Raw genomic sequence first — 16,635 nt, 5'->3', positions numbered from 1 at the left:
TATTTTGAAATACTAAAATACCACAATATTAATTATTATCATTCTGATAGTAGAGAAAGTTTTTTCAGGATTCAGTTAAAATGTATTTGTCAGATTAATAATTTTTTTTTTTTTTATAAGAAATTATTATTTAGGCTTTTTGTTTGAATGTTATATATATTTATAATTTAATAACTTTAGATTTTTAAACATTGACTGCTAAAACTAATATAGAGTTACAAAATAAAAATAAACTAAAAATCATTATGATCGCGTGGCAATAGCAATAGTAAGTATGGTAGAAGCATTTTTTTGTTGATTTGTAATTCCTATTCTCTGTGTCACAGACGTACGCCTCCAGTCTACCAGTGGTGGCCGTAAGCCTAGTAAATAATTATCTATTAGTCGCAGTTACGCACTCACTTTTTTCCACTTTAGAAAAAACTTTTTCCTAGAGTTTTCTCTAAAATGTTACGTGTCTAATTAATTTAAAAAAAAAAAACTATCTACATAAATTTTAGCTAACAGTGTTAACAATACTGTGGGCTACCCCAGGAATGGCTAGTATCAACATAAGACGCGCTGGCTGGTTAGATCGAATGGTGGAATACCAGAAGAATAAGTTTTTTGATGATCTAAAAAAATTGCCCGTAGTTCAAATAAAAGGTACAAATTTTACTGCCAAGATTTTTTTAAAATATTTTTAATAATATTTACCAGATTATTATTGTACAAATTAGATATGTACCTGTACCTATTATATATAGAAATTATTTTCTTAGCGAAAATCGAACAAGCACCTTTCGGGTACGCAGACTCACAAGATTGGGATTATGAATCGGTAGTTCGCCTGATTACTCTGATCAGAGACAGTGATGGTGCGAAGTCCGTGAGACAGGCTCTCCGCCGGTCTATGCAATCGAACCGTCGATTTATGTCTGTTGTCCAAAGTTTAAAAGCATTTCCTAGTTTGGCGAAGGTCAGTGAATGATTTTTTATTTCATACTAATATCATGAAGAGGTTCAATTGTTTTGGTTGTATGTAGGAGGTAATTTTCGGGAAGAATGATCCAATCTTAAATAAAATATATTTGGTAGAAATCTGTATTATTCGTAAATGATATAGGGTTTAACTTATATTTATATGATATCATTTTATTTATTAATTTAGATAAATGCAACCGTCTAAAGTCAGGGGGACTATATTGAATAAAGCTGAAAAGTTGTTGTCTGTTTGTTAATAACTCAACTGCGAACAATACTGACAGATTGCCGGGTAGGACTTTTTGTTCTTAGCGAAATATACAAATATGTTTATTTTCTAGACAGTGTTCATTATTATTAGGTTTAAATATTTCGACAAATTAGTGTTTTGCAAGGATCAATTTTAGGTCCTTTTCTACTTATAATCTTTTAAGAACAACTTGACACTGTATTCTAAAATATTCGATCAAGTATCTTTTCATTATTAGCAATGTCTCTTACATTGCTAAATATTGAAGTATAAAATAAATAAAAGAGTTAAAAGACAATGTAAACAAAACAATATAACTCGCACATTTTGGTAGCTTAACAAAAATTGTTTAGTATAAAATGCCAAAAAAATTTCAGGACCACGATAACCATTTCTATTATGACATGGACGCGGGAGAATATTATGCAGATGCAAAGTATGATACCTTTGATGATAAAACGGAAGAAGATAGAATTATCGTTGTCAGCAACCCAGTGGAAGCGAGACTGCCCAGCGCCAGCATCAGCGTTAAGCTACTTAAGTGAATCAATTCATACATTTCGCCCATGTTTAATAAAGTTCACAATCATTTTAAACACATATAAATTACATTAATTTATCATAACATATAATAAAACAAAGTTCCGCTGAGTCGTCTGTCTGTCTGAATGCTATTAATAACTGCTGAAACGGATTTTTATAACGATTTTCGCCAATGTACGGTGTGATCAATAAGGAAGATTTAGATGTATGATTGTTGAAGATGTCGGAAAAATTACGTCGACTAGTAACTTTACTGACGCCCGCTGCGTCAATCAATAATTATATGTACGATGTAAATGTAGACCCCTATTCTACCCAAGCAAAGTCGAAACGGGTAGCTAGTGAATTTATTAATACTTCGAAGATATCCCCGTAGATAGAGTACGTGGGATTTCGCTTATCTGGGCTCATTTATGTGTTGATTCATGCTCGCAAGTAAAATAAAATACTGTAAAGAAACCTGCATGTTTTGGATGTGACAACATAATTTATATTCCAATAAAATTATGCCTTAAAAGTGTCAGGTCGTGTTATTTAGGTAACACCTTATTTATGTAATATGGAATGAAACCTCCTTTATACGAAAAACGATTCGATGTTCTTTAGGATAATCTGACCTACATTCAATACTTGAGTATCTTTTTCATACATTTATCTTACTAACCCTTTGAAGTCTTCTTTTCGTAGGAAATTAATGGTGAATTACACCTCTTAAGCAATTCTATGAATCGATTTTCAATCGAAAAAAAAGTATTTTATTTAAAGTTTTGGAACCGCATTTAAAAAATTAATTGTTACTTGGTGGTAGGGCTTTGTGCAAGCCCCTCTGGGTAGGTACCACCCACTAATATTCTACCGCCAAACAGCAGTGCTCAGTATTGTTGTGATCCAGTGTGATGAGTGAGTTATTGTAACTACAGGTACAAGGGTCATAACATCTTAGTTCCCAAGGTTGGTGGCGCATTGGCGATGTAAGTCATGGTTAATATTTCTTACATCACCATTGTCTATGGGCTGTGGTGACCACTTACCATCAGGTGGCCCATTTGCACGTCCGCCTAACGATATCTAAAAAAAATGATTCGAACTAATGATATCAATGAAAACATAATTCACAGATCCATTTTAGAAAATAGAGCTGAAGCGGGTCGCCACAAGCCGACTACGAAGAAAAAAATGTAAGTTGGTTTTGTAAATGTCTTACTAAATACACAAATACAAGAAAAATTACATTTAATAAGATTGATACGCAGTCCGCAGTTCTGGCTTCGATATCCTCAACCACGTACCATATTATCCAGACTTTTATTAAGTGGGAATAAGTAAAAGTTATTCAAAGTAAATTTAGTGATTGTCATTTGTTTACAAAATTAAAACAAGAAATTTATCGCGTGTTCTGAGATGAAGGAAATACACCTCTGGGAATGAGGTACAGGATGTCGTCCTGCCATATGTGAATCTAAGCAGAAGAACTTCAAGAGTTTTCTTTCACTGTAGCATGCGAAAGCGATCCTGTGACGCCCGCTAAAGAAACGTAGAGGATACTGATAGAGAGGTATTCCAGTGTACTAGGGTGAGGTAGGCGTTCTGAGCACCGACGTGATACACCTAATATGTGGCAGAAAAACGTAACGCGTTCTTCTATCGAGAAAAAAAAGTGGAGGGCCTAGCATTCATGAAACGTCGTATGAGAACATGAAGATGTTCTCATATATACACATGTTCCTACAATTATACAAAGAGAAAATCAACGTAAACAGATATAATAGTATCGTTATTAAGTAAGAATCGTATAAATATGATAAAAATAATAACTTTGAAGTAAATTTTACATTTTTTTTCTTTCGCTGGTAGTTGTCCAGTGGAAAAACTCCCGTTTTATAATTTTAATTTAATAGAATGTCAATCTTAAACGGTATCAAACAGGTTTTACATATTTATTACAGACCCTGGTCAACAACGAGTAAGAAACCTAAAACATCTAATTCGGACTCACCCAAAGATGGTATAATATAGTTTATTAACTATGATCATACCTTTTAAAGTAAAGTAATATATGGCACAGGGCCGGATCTACCATATGGCTTTTTGGGCTTCAGCCCAGGGCCCGTGGATTCAAGGGGGCCCCAGCTAAGTCAACTCAAAGTCAACAATAGACGATAATGCGAAAGAATCCATAACTTTATTAAATCAAACAGATCGTATGGTTTGCAGCCCTGAAATTAATCAAACCCATTCAACTAATTTAATTCGATTCTACGTTCAGACATGTCTTAGGTGGGCCCCTAAATAGTGTTAGCCAAGGGTCCAGCCCTGGTATGTCCCACTGCTAGTTCTGTCACCTTTTGATGAGAAAGTTTAAGGCAACACGTGTCAAATAAAATTATGCCATAAGTATCGATCAACCAGAATTAAAGCAAAATGATGGAATAAACTGGAACCCTTGTCCTCAAGAGGAGTAGACTTTGCCGAGCAGTGTAACTACAGGTACAAGGGACATCACATCTTAGTTCCAGAGGTGGATTAGTTAGTATTTCTCACAGCGCCATGTATATGAGCCATGTGGTGACCACTTACAATCAAAGGGTTTTTAGCCAGTCCGCCTATATTTATCATAAAAAATCATGCTGTTACTTAAAAATCATAATAATTCATTTTATTTAAAGATAATTCAAGTTCAGCTCCCTCGGTAGCACCAACTTTGGCACCATGTAAGTAACAAAATATTTCTATCCCTGTTTCAACAAATAATAGTGACTTCTTTGTATTAAAATGTATTAAAAAAAAAAACCTTAAGCTCTTATAAGTCGGTACCGTCACCAGATCAATTTTTTATATATTTTTGTTTACTATTTTAACTGTTCTCAGTTCCATCAAATTTTCGTTGTTATTAGTTTTTTTTAAGAATAAAAAATAAAATTACCCTCAAGGTAGCATTAACTGTACTAATTTTTTTCATTATTTCGTACTTCCCGATTAATTAATCAATGTTCGTTTATAATAAACATTAATTTGTTTGCCCTGCGTTACCCTTTTTTTAAATTATTTAGTTCTCTAAAGGTGATGGGGTATTTTCGTTTTCCTATTTCAACTGTTTCAAGTTTAATTAAACAAAAAATAATAGTATACGAACATATGAATAACAAAATATATATATATATATATATATATGTATATGTATAAAAAAATGATCTCCCCCCGCTAACTTAAGAGAATTCTTCAATACATAGATATAATTATATATTAATTAATTAGCATATTATTTATCTTACTATATTTTTAAATTTTTACAGATATATCGGAGAGTAATGTCAGTTCAGCAACGACTAATCAACCGGAAGTGAAAACTACTGGTTAAAAAACTTCTACGAAGAAATGTTCTACCTTCAAACACAAAATAAATACTATAAATGCATTTTTTTTTTAATTATTTATACGTACATGTTACCAGAAATATGTGAAACCTTGAACCGACTTAGGATATATATGAAATAGTGTATGTATTTCCCAGGAATTGCATGCAATTCTGTTAATTTTGACTCTATGTGGTCTTGTCGGTATTACCCCTAAAACTTTTTTAAAAAACGAAGACACGAATGTTATATAGCACCCGTCTAAAAAGCAAAGAGAAGCTTATAACATTTGGTAAAAAATAGTAAAATTCTCTATGTCTGAATCTCACTGTCCTTGAACACCTACATTTTGAACCACCCTCTTTATTAATGAAAACCGCATCAAAATCCGTTGCATAGTTAAAGATCTACGCGAACAGACAGCGGGAAGTAACTATGTTTTAAACTCTACCCTGTTTAAGTTAGCTTGATCTTTTTGACAGACGGACTAGTGATGAGAAACAGAAAATATAACATATATAACAGTCGATGGAACGATGGAATGCGTAGTTCAAATTAGAATTTTTTTTTAACTTATTTTTCTAAAAAGAGTTATACCAGTTAAAGAGACCCCAACCAAAAGGACCCCCGTTCGTAACAATAACTTAACAATGATCTTTAATAAGGATTTTTGTAATCGATATTTGTAGCAGTTACTGCCTGTTATTCGCATCCCTACCGTCCGACCGATGTAACATTGTGCCAATGCACCACCAACCTTGGGAACTATACTGTTTTGTCCCTAGTGCCTATATTATTGACTCATTCTCCTTCATTTTATTACTTAGTATTGCTGTTTGGTAGCAGAATATATGATAAGTGGGGGGCATCCACCCAATCGGTCCTACTAGTAAGTATATTATAAACCAAAGGTATAAAATACGTCCGTCGAGATTTGATAGTTTAAAAAACAAAATTTCTTGTAAGTCTATCGCAAAGCGTGAAGAATTCGCGGACACTTTCTACGTTCCGGATCATGGATCGTGAACAGGCACCAGCCTGTTTTTGTAGGCGTGACGCCTTAAGACACCCACGATCGTTCGCGGGATGGCCCTTGGTTTTGTACAGTACGCAACTCGGAGAGTCTGCTGGGCAGGGCGTTTTTCGCACTCAATCTGCCGTCAGATGGCTTCCTAGGCATTCGACACACCGAGGCTTAGCGTGATAAAGATGTCCGTAGAGTTGACATCAGCGGCACTGGCCGCTACTGCGAGTTTCCAGCTTAGGTCACAGATTCTATGTTGAAGATTCTCTTAACCTCGGGGGTAAGAGGCAAAATGTGCCGCACTAGGCTGTAGCGGTCTTTCGTGTTTGGGTGGCACGATTTGGTTGGGTGTTTCAAGAGAAACGGGGCTTGAAGAGCCTTCAGCTTCCTCTTAGCGGATTTAGAGAGGACGGGCTCGAATCCAACGCTCTCTAATTCCGAGAATCGGACGCGCGAGACATTCGGCCATGACTATCGGTTTCGACCTCCATGGACTCCCTTGGACTTCCCTTGGCTGCGATGGTGTCCTACGGCGCCCGCTATATCATGGGCGAAGTCATTAATACATTAATTGGGTCAAATTTGTCATTAAACTTGAGATATTTTCATGCTTAATACAAAACACTAGCGTGATATAATAGCTCGTTAACGCCATCTGTTATTTAACAAGAAAATTATATTCGTACATTCGAACTGAAAAGCAATCAACGTTAAAATAAAACAAGACAAATTGTATACAAAATATTTAATATGTTTAACTTGTAATTAAATAATCGTTACAGTGACGATTTATAATAAAATAAAACCATTAATATACGTTTAAATCAACAGTTTTCGAGGTTAGAACACATTACATTTAACAGCCGATTTTCTAGGAATTATGTTTACATATTTATTTTTCTCTCATCGTTTTTTATCATTCAAGATACAATGAGTTATTTAATTAAGGGTTGAGTTTTCGAAAATCGAAACAAGCGAATTAACATATCGGTTAAAAGTATAAATAAAATTGACGCACATCCAGAGAAACAAAATCGATGTCAATCAACTTAAGTAAAACCTTAAACATTAGTATATTTGATAAAAAAAAATCCTTGAAATTATTCACAGAAAGTGTTGGAGTCGATTGCAAGCTGTTTGCAATCACACGTAAACTATACCAACGTCACGTCCGCAGCTAGCTGGTCGTCGGAGGCGGGGCGCGGGGCGCGGGCGGGGCGCGGCGCGCGGGCGGCCAGGCGAGGTGCACGGCGCGCACGTCGAGCGCCAGCAGGTCGGCGCGCGCGCGCAGCGCGGCGGCCAGCGCGGGCGCCGAGCGGCCCAGCTCGCCGTGCGCCCACTCCTTCACGTACGTGCCGGCCGACGTGCGCAGGCGCAGCGCGAACAGTTGCGGGTGCTCTGCCGCGGGTACACATACATATTCAGTCGCTAACCGATAGCGGAACGCTCGAGACAAAATATTATGTATATGAGTACATTAAAAACCAGTTCCGGAGTTTACCCCCTACTTGCAGACGAACAAATTTTACCTCGTTATAATATCAGTATCGATGATATAAAACTATTAACTATCTCTACAAATATAAAGACCTACAGATTCGACAACGTATTCTAATGCGTGATCTCTCCCACCTGGTATTAACGTAGCGGTCAGTTCCAATATATCGCGACTCCTGGTGAGCAGGGGCCGCCTGTGCAACACCCTGATAGGTGTCTTCTGCTGTAAGGCAATCTTGACTTCTTTAGACGTCGTGTTCGTGTACGAATTTATACGATCGATGTCCTCTTGGGTGACACGTATTGGCGCGTTATGATCCTCCTGGGTGTAAATTAAAATACAATATTAACAACACGCTTACCCAACGTGTAAGGGGGGGGGGGGGTCATTAAATAATTAAACGACAATTATCTGTAGAGAAAAATACCGTATTGCCTAAATATAATTCGAGTCACTTATTGAACGGCGCTTAGCAAGAAGGTAAGGCTATTATAAATAGCGATTGGGAGTTCGAGTCCCGAGATACGAGCAAGGATACCAACTAATAAAAATATATCTGTGGTAACCAATCTGTCTGTCTGTCAACGGCATCGTATTTCATCCCAAACAGACACGAGACCCTTTAAATATATAAATATGAGTTAAGTTATATTCATTAAACTCACGTCAAATTTGGAATGCGACAACTTAATACAGAGCGCCTCGTACGTTTTACTTTTGGTCTCTTCGCCCTTTTTCAGCTGCACCAAGTCTTCTCTGTAAAATGTTAAATAAGATTACTATTACTATATAAGCTAACACTTCATATAACTCTAGCTACACAATAAATACATAGCCTATTCCAAGCGAAGTAGGAATAAAGATAAACAAACCTTACATTTACGTGTTTCATGCGATTCGCTAATAACTCAGCCATATTGTGCACTACTAAGAGTTTATGATTAATATATCTTTATTTATAACACAACACTATTACACTTAACTACTTATTTCCACTTAAATTTTACGTCCAAAATTCGAAATCGATAACAGTTTCGTCGACTGTTGTCATCCAGTGACAACATTTGACAGCGACTTGACGCGCCATCATTGGTCGAGAGCTCGATTAATCTATGATATTCACTATGGATTTGCGAAAAAAAAATTGTTATGAACGTCAACGAAACTGTTATCGATTTCGAATTTTGGACGTAAAATTAAAGTGGAAATAAGTAGTTAAGTGCAATAGTGTTGTATTATATATATATTAATATCCAATGAGGTAAATAATAATTTTCCACTTACTTTGAAATGGGAGACATCTCTTTAACAATGACTTCGCCCCCATTCGATATTTCCTCGCAGACTTCTTTCATCTCTTCCGCTGTCAGCTGTCGCGTTGGATCACTTATCTGAAATATATCATATCAACTTTAGCTCTTCAGACTTGGACTGATGATCAGAATCAAAATATTCGCCATTCAAGTAGGCTCATAAACGCACTTTTGATCCGTCACGTAATGCGTTTTGCTGTGCAAATATGCAAACATTACGTGCACGCATACTACATCCGTCACTATATCCGAGTACATTAACACGATTATTTGCACACGCAAACAATACGTGCACACATATACATAAATATTTACCTCCGAGCACACGAGCACGATCACGTGCACGTGCTACATCCGTCATTACCTCGATAGCAAACGGTCTCCCATCACCAAGACATCGCACGTCCACATCTTCCCTGCCGGCAGCTATAAACTTGAATCTACGGTCAGCGTCCTCAGGATCAAATCTGAAAATATTTTCATATTTAATGGTAATTCGAGGTTGTCCATTAGTGGTTAGAGAAAATCCGATCTATCCCGGAAATTACAACCCCCCCTCCGGAAGTTTCGGAATCATTCGCAAGCCATCTTGTGACCCCCAAAGAGTCGGATATGGTATCATTGATTTTGTAGGGTAGGTTTTCTAGGGTATAAATCTGTAGCCAGAACTTACTTGTAACATTTAGTTAGTGGTCCGAATATAATTTCTTGTACTGATGACGGTAAAACTCTTCTACCTTCCAAAATCCACGGAGATTGCGGCAGATTTCGACTCAATTTGATGTATCTGAAATAAATTATTAATAATAATTAACTATTACACATCAAAGTACATAGATATAAAATAGATAGATAGATAGACAGCTTTGACCTTGAATTTACATGACATCATTGATCGAAACTTTTAATAATCTGTGGTATAAATAAACGCTTCCTAATGATTTGCTGTGTTTGTTTAGTTAAAACTATTTTTATTGCTATTAACTTGTCAAAATTTTAAAAGGAGGTTCATTGCATTGATTTATTTTTATCTTAGAATTTATATTTTAAAAAATATTCTTCTTCTGTCAAAATTTAAAAATGTTGTTTTAATATATAGTTTTATGTCACAAAACTAACATCGTTTTCTTTATTAATTTTCACAAAAATATTAACATTGAATAAATAATTCTAAAAATATTAACAGTGTGCATACATCTTTGTATTATAATACAGCGTGTCCTTTTTTACTTTGTTTAATAATATATATTCTTTCTATAGCAATTTAAAATGTGTTTCTGTTAGAACTAGTATAAACCAAACAATTTAAATTGTCGTAGTGTCTAAATAGCTCACTAGTTGGAGCCACTGTCTGTGCCATACTGTCATTCTGTTCGGTCGTTTTATATTCACTCACTCTTGTATCAACTGTTGCAGTGTGCTAACTGGATTACAATTTAATCTTTAGGTATTTACGCCCAATCCCATCTGTTTCCAATTATAATTAAAATTGATATAAGTTAAGTCGAATGTTGAATAAATAATGATATGTTAATGAAGTACTGTTTTTAGTGAATAATATTATATATACACTGCTGGGCTAAGGTCTCCCTTTGAGGAGAAGGTTCGGAGCATATTCCACCACGCTGCTCCAATGTTTTCCTTCACCTCCGAGCACGAGATGAATTATAAACACAAATTAAGCACATGAAAATTCAGTGGTGCCTGCCTGGGTTTGAACCCGAAATCATCGGTTAAGATGCATGCGTTCTAACCACTGGGCCATCTCGGCTTCTTCTCGACTGATACATCTTTATTTATAATACAACACTATTACACTTAAATACTTATATCCACTTTAATTTTACTTCCAAAATTCCGATAACAGTTTCGTCGACTTTCAAAACGCCATTTATTCGCAAATCTATAATGAATATCATATATTTTTCAAACCCTTGACCAATATCGCATCAATTTGATGTCAAATATTTATTTAGCTTTTGACCTCTTGTGAAGTAGGCTTTAGTTTGTTTATCTCTAATCCTTCGATTGGAATAGACTGTAGCCACTTAAACGACCTTGAAATATATTTTCTTGACTTTAAAGAGTATATTGGGTGACATTTTCGCCTTGACTCACTGGTAGTATTAATATACTACTCTAGTCCAGTCCAGGCCAGTATAAGCAGCCAGCCTATTACCTGCCGGCGAGAAAGATCGGTGCGTGCGCGCAGGCGGCGCCCACACACGCGGCGCGCGAGTGTGGCGCCCGCAGCGCGTCGGCCGCCGACAGCGACCACAGCGTGGCCAGCTCCAGCGCCTGCGGGACACCGCACTTTAACCACGGAGCCAAACGCCGCACCAGACAAATGCCCCCAAAGTCTACAATGTCATGTCTCGTGGATGCTATTACACTGGCTCACTCAGCGTTCTTAGCGGACTAGTACGACCCAGAATACGGTTTAGTGGTAGACTAAATGAGGAGTGAGAAGTAGGAATTTTAGTAGCAAATTTAAGTAACAAAAATGGATTTTATTTCATATATGACCTACTAGTTACTTAGCCTACTAGGAGTTCAAGGTTGCTTCAGGGGACTACATGAGCTAAATGCAAGTTTTATAATGCAAAAAAGTATATGATCCAATGCAGTAAACCAAATGAAAAAAAAATATGATAATCTTCAGGATACATGCTAGTTATTTGCTATTTTGAAAACATGATGTAATTAATTTGGTACGATAGAAAAAAATCACAAAGTTACCTCTAAAAAAATCTTTTAATAAATAAAAACTATACTTATATACATTCAATAATTCTGGTTTTTTGTCAGATTATTCTACAAGCAGTATATTACTTAACCTCTGCGTCACTTTTTTTAATAACTTCAATAGATTTTTTTTAAATCAGATATTCTTATTTTCGAACAAAATACGTACGCATGTGTGCGTAAACGCCGTGTACAGACATTGCCGGCCGAGGCCTGATGCTATACAGACGTGTCGATCTTTTCGTTACGAGCATCATTACGTTACGAAATATTTTTTTGTAATTTTAATTGTAAATTCATTGTTTCATGTTTTCTTATAATAAATATTATACTTGTAGATAAATATATTAAGTAAAAATAATGTAATAGTAATTTGGCATTTGTTTTTTATTATATTATTTGTCATAAATTTTAATTGTGTAAATATGGGAAATGAAGTGAAACGCGGGAGGAAAACTAAAAAACGTTTATATAAATTAAGCGCCGAACATACATATGAACGATATTAAAAGGTAAGAGTATTTTTAGTAAACATATTTTTTTTTTATAAATTATGAATATTGAAAACATCTATTAGAAAAAATGTGCAATCAGTTCGCATAGAATCAGATTTTTCGAGCTGTTCTTCAAATATTATGATAGAGTATTTGGTGAAAGTAAGGATAAAATCAATTGAGAGTGACTACGTTCGATCCCCATGATCTCGAAGCAATTTGATATTTTTCATTAAAAGTACTATGGGGCATATTTAGATACATATTTTTTAAATACATAATTTTATAATTAATAAAAATATAATTACTAACATATATTTATTTTTTACAGAATAAAGAAAGTCGAAAACAATAACACGGAAGCTATTTATATTGCGTAAGAGTTTAATTTTATCGATTTTGTTTATAATAGGAATTAAAGTTATGTATGAACTAATTTTAATAATAAAAAAAATAATGTAATTGTTGTGAACCAGAGAACTAGAATATTTAGAAGTGTCATTTGTACGTAATTCAAAAATTGTAATTTTTAGTAACGTCCGCCATATTAGATTGAAAATGGAAGCAATTCATGAATCGTGGATTGTCATCGAGACTAAATATGTGTGCCAACTTTCAGCTCCATAGCTTCAATGGAAGTAGGTGTAATATTGATTGCAAGATTTCAGGACATACGTACATTCATACATACAAGTGAAATTAAATAAAATATTTTAATAAAAAAATTTACACTAAATGTTTTTTTTTTGTAGTACCAAATCCAAATATTTTAAGTTTAATTAAATCAGTTTTATTTTTTAATCATTTTCGAATAACAGTCCAAAGCAAAACAAATAATTCTAATATCCTATCTATTTTTATGAGATTTATAATTAAAACTAGTATGATTAACCTAGTTAACCAATGATTCAACCAAATCGACTTGACGACATTTTTTTCTTGTAAATATTTAGATGTTTTTGTTTTAATTGAATTTTTTTTTTTCTTTGTGAACCGATATTAATAAAACGAACAAACACTACGCTATATGTTACCCCACGGTTACTACACTACAGGTTTCGAACACTTACGATTTTATTATATAAATAGATTATCAAACTTTTATAAAATATTAAAAATTGGTATGTTTTAATATTTAGTATAAGAACTAATTGTGGTAGGTATAATAATATAAATAAAAGAAAAAAAGGTTAAAACTAACTGTCTATTTTATTGTGTACAAAATATAAATATAAATATTGTAAGTTTAATTGAATCAGTTTTTTTTATAATCATTCGTTAACTAACATCGAAAGAAATAAAAACAATTCTGTTGTCCTATCTATTTTTTATGAGATTTATGATTGATCTTACTTCGCTCGGTTTGGCGCCATCTATTAGAATATTTGGGCGTAACCTCGTTACCTCGCTTAACCATTAGTTCACGGGCTTGCCGTTTTTGTCGATTTTGTAAGTGTCTGCGTGCGATTCTCAAGGGCACTTAGCTCTTGTAGTCCTCTTCATAGCAGATTCAAAGCATTTCATCAAATTCGGTTTAACGGTTTAGCGGAAAAGTATAACAGACAGAGTTACTTTTATTTACTATATTAGTTTAGACAATCGTCCAAAAATGTATAACTGCAAACCCAAAGATTTATCGAAAACAATAAAATATTTAATAAAAAAAAATTAAACACATTACCTGTTCAACCGATCGTCTCGTAAACTCTGTCACGAAACGCCTCTTCTGTTTGCTGCGTTCCGCAAACAGCTGCGGCGATACCGTTTTTAATATTTCCAATTCCTGGAAAACAAACAAACACTTACTTCAGCATGAATCCACTTTAAACAAGGATAGACATATAGCTTGGACTCGAGCAATTTTTATCGAAGAATCACTCCAGTCCACTCTGCAACATTTGTATAATTTAACTTAACAAAACTAACTATATTAGATAAAATTTATCATCAATTGTCTAGACGAGAGGGCCCGATACAATTCTCCTCGTTCGGTAAGGAAAAAATCGTGAGGAGACCTTCACGTGTCTAATTAGAATCAAAGTTAAAATATTCCTTGTTCATGTTGGCTCATGGAAGCACTTTTGAATCGTCATGTCACCGTAAAGCTAAGTACCGAAGAAGAACCGGAAAGAAACTCTGTAGTTACTCTTTTGCATCATTATAATTACAGAGTATTAAAGAACAGTTCATCGATTACACATATGTCCTGCCTAGAAATCAATAAATACTAAATTGCCCCTTTTTATCTTTAATATAATATTGTATTGAGTAATAAGCACCATTTATAAATTACAAAGAAATTCTGCCACATGTGTATTCATCAACTGGCATTAGAGCATATCGGTGGAATAATCCAAGCTTTCCCTTCAAAAGAAGGGGAGGCCATAGCCGAGCAGTGATACAGTTACATACTGTTACTTCACCTGTAATTCATCAACATAGTCTATATTAACGGTGATGAGTAATGGAGATATAGCCCCAGAGTCTAGTATCTTGTTTATATAAGCACCGAGTTTCACCCCAAACGACCACTTCCATGCTTCCTTTAGTGGAGTCAAGACTTCTGCAAGAAATAATGTTATTTTATAGACATATAAAAATCGAGGAGGTAAAATTTAAGGTGAAGTTTTAAATATTATATAAAATATTCGCACGGATAAAGTCGCAAGGTTCAACTAGTAGTTTATATGTGAACACACACCGGCACACATGTACTTTTAAATACAAGACTATATTGTAATTAATTATTGTTGTACGCGATGCAATTTAGCAAAAATGTTAAAGAATAGTACTTTGGGTATAGTATTGGTTATTGAAAATAAATATAAGAAAACTATGACCTTATAAAAGTTATGTGAATGGCATTTAAGTTAAATTGACCTTACTCGCATCATACTGAGGGAATTCATCCACGAGGTGTAACGTAACTGCTTTTTCACGTAACAATGTTGCTATCGGTGCTGATAGAGCACAAGCAAATGTGTTACATTCGTATCTGTGAAATGAAACATCAAGACATTATAAGACTATCTTATTAAAAAACAACATTTTGTTTATTTAGATACACCCTTTAAAACCTTTTTTTTTATCTAACTTTGAACGAAATGTCTGTTGTATAGTACAAATGTGAATATATCATGCAATTACCAGTGATTATTAATATAATTTTAATATACACCAGGCATACAGGAAAATGACCCACCTGATGGTATCTACTGCACATAAATAAATATTTTTTTTTTTTTTTAAATATTGGACAACATCACATACATTACTCTGATCCCAATGTAAGTAGCTAAAGCACTTGTGTTATGGAAAATCAGAAGTAACGACGGCACCACAAACACCCAGACCCAAGACAACATAGAAAACTAATGAACTTTTTCTACATCGACTCGGCCGGGAATCGAACCCGGGACTTCGGAGTGGCGTACCCATGAAAACCGGTGTACACACTACTCGACCACAGAGGTCGTCAAAATAATATATAATATAACATAAAATTTAATACTATCCATTACTTACGTTACCAATGCGCTACCAACCTTGGGAACTGAGATTATGCTCTTGTACCTGCAGTTACACTGGCTCATTCACTTTTCAAATCAGAAAACAACAATACTAAGTTTGTAATAATAATAACTATTTGGTGGGAAACATTGAACGACTGCATGGTACCCATTCAGGCTTGCACAAAGCCCTACCACTATAAACTCACCCCTTTTTATCTAATATTTCCTTGACCATTTGGTAGCATTCCTGCCAATTGTCCTCTTGTAGAACACCCAAGCAGCTGACGCATACATTTAATTTACGTTTCTTGTGTGGAGGAGAGACACTATCATTGCTATCTAGTACAGCAGTATCTACTTCTGTCGAGCCTTTATTTGTAATACTTTCTTTAGTATCTATCGATTTATCACAAATTTCATCACTATTTCTTACATTACTACTGATTGATGCACCGTTTTTCTCACTCGTATGAGCAGAAACGTCTATAGTCATGTTTTTATCAGTACTAATAGGCTCAAGATCATTTTCTTCACGAAACTAAAACAAAAGTTGTATACCTTAATATTTAATTATAGTGTAGTGCTCTAATAAACATAGATGTTGAATTAAATTGTTATATATTTTGTAATAGCGAGATATATTTGAAATTGTTATGAAAAGTAATTCAATATCATTAAATATAAATATGAAAACAAACTTTGGTAACATAATTTTTTGAATTTTCATATGCATTCGGGTGTTTTATTCCAATATATCGAAGACAACACGCTTCGCAACATCCTAAACTCTTACAAAATTTATATATGGCTTTTTGGTCCATGTTTACATTCACAAATTAAATTCACCGCACGCGGTTTTCAATACACAATTCACAACACGAAAGCCGCAGCGAAGCGAAGACTTTGACAATTTGTCAACTGTCAATCAGTAATTTGAGAA

At 34.6% G+C, this 16,635-nt stretch overlaps 2 protein-coding genes across 2 annotated transcripts; one reads left to right on the top strand and one right to left on the bottom strand.

The window, feature by feature from the left end:
- Window positions 1-476: 476 nt before the first annotated feature.
- Window positions 477-5,114, top strand: LOC113391615 (uncharacterized). The gene is made up of 6 exons (XM_064219947.1): window positions 477-645; window positions 762-958; window positions 1,591-1,754; window positions 2,875-2,934; window positions 3,703-3,761; window positions 5,050-5,114. Exons 1-6 carry the CDS (start codon window positions 537-539, stop codon window positions 5,112-5,114), a joined length of 654 nt encoding a protein of 217 aa, XP_064076017.1. The 5' UTR covers window positions 477-536.
- Window positions 5,115-6,891: 1,777 nt separating this feature from the next.
- On the bottom strand, window positions 6,892-16,591 carry LOC113391591 (tRNA pseudouridine synthase Pus10). Its single transcript, XM_026627606.2, has 12 exons — window positions 16,394-16,591; window positions 15,902-16,233; window positions 15,069-15,178; window positions 14,607-14,746; window positions 13,865-13,966; window positions 11,124-11,242; window positions 9,618-9,731; window positions 9,309-9,411; window positions 8,916-9,022; window positions 8,297-8,387; window positions 7,766-7,952; window positions 6,892-7,531 (listed from the first exon to the last, which is right to left on the bottom strand). The coding sequence occupies exons 1-12, from the start codon at window positions 16,514-16,516 to the stop codon at window positions 7,311-7,313; spliced, it is 1,749 nt and encodes a 582-aa protein (XP_026483391.2). The 5' UTR covers window positions 16,517-16,591; the 3' UTR covers window positions 6,892-7,310.
- Window positions 16,592-16,635: the final 44 nt, after the last annotated feature.

The sequence above is a fragment of the Vanessa tameamea genome, chromosome 30, assembly GCF_037043105.1.
Source record: "Vanessa tameamea isolate UH-Manoa-2023 chromosome 30, ilVanTame1 primary haplotype, whole genome shotgun sequence".
NCBI lineage: Eukaryota > Metazoa > Arthropoda > Insecta > Lepidoptera > Nymphalidae > Vanessa > Vanessa tameamea.
This window is presented reverse-complemented; position numbering and strand designations above follow the sequence as displayed.

Bases quoted from the DNA above. Each gene is read 5' to 3' on its own strand.
- LOC113391615 (XM_064219947.1), top strand. From the start codon at position 537: ATGGCTAGTATCAACATAAGACGCGCTGGCTGGTTAGATCGAATGGTG. The intron at 1,755-2,874 runs GTGAATCAATTC...CATAATTCACAG, and splicing joins ATCAGCGTTAAGCTACTTAA to ATCCATTTTAGAAAATAGAG. The intron at 3,762-5,049 runs GTATAATATAGT...AAATTTTTACAG, and splicing joins TTCGGACTCACCCAAAGATG to ATATATCGGAGAGTAATGTC.
- LOC113391591 (XM_026627606.2), bottom strand. From the start codon at position 16,516: ATGGACCAAAAAGCCATATATAAATTTTGTAAGAGTTTAGGATGTTGC. The intron at 16,234-16,393 runs GTTTGTTTTCAT...CTTTTGTTTTAG, and splicing joins CAAAAAATTATGTTACCAAA to TTTCGTGAAGAAAATGATCT. The intron at 9,732-11,123 runs GTAATAGGCTGG...AATTTATTTCAG, and splicing joins CCGATCTTTCTCGCCGGCAG to ATACATCAAATTGAGTCGAA.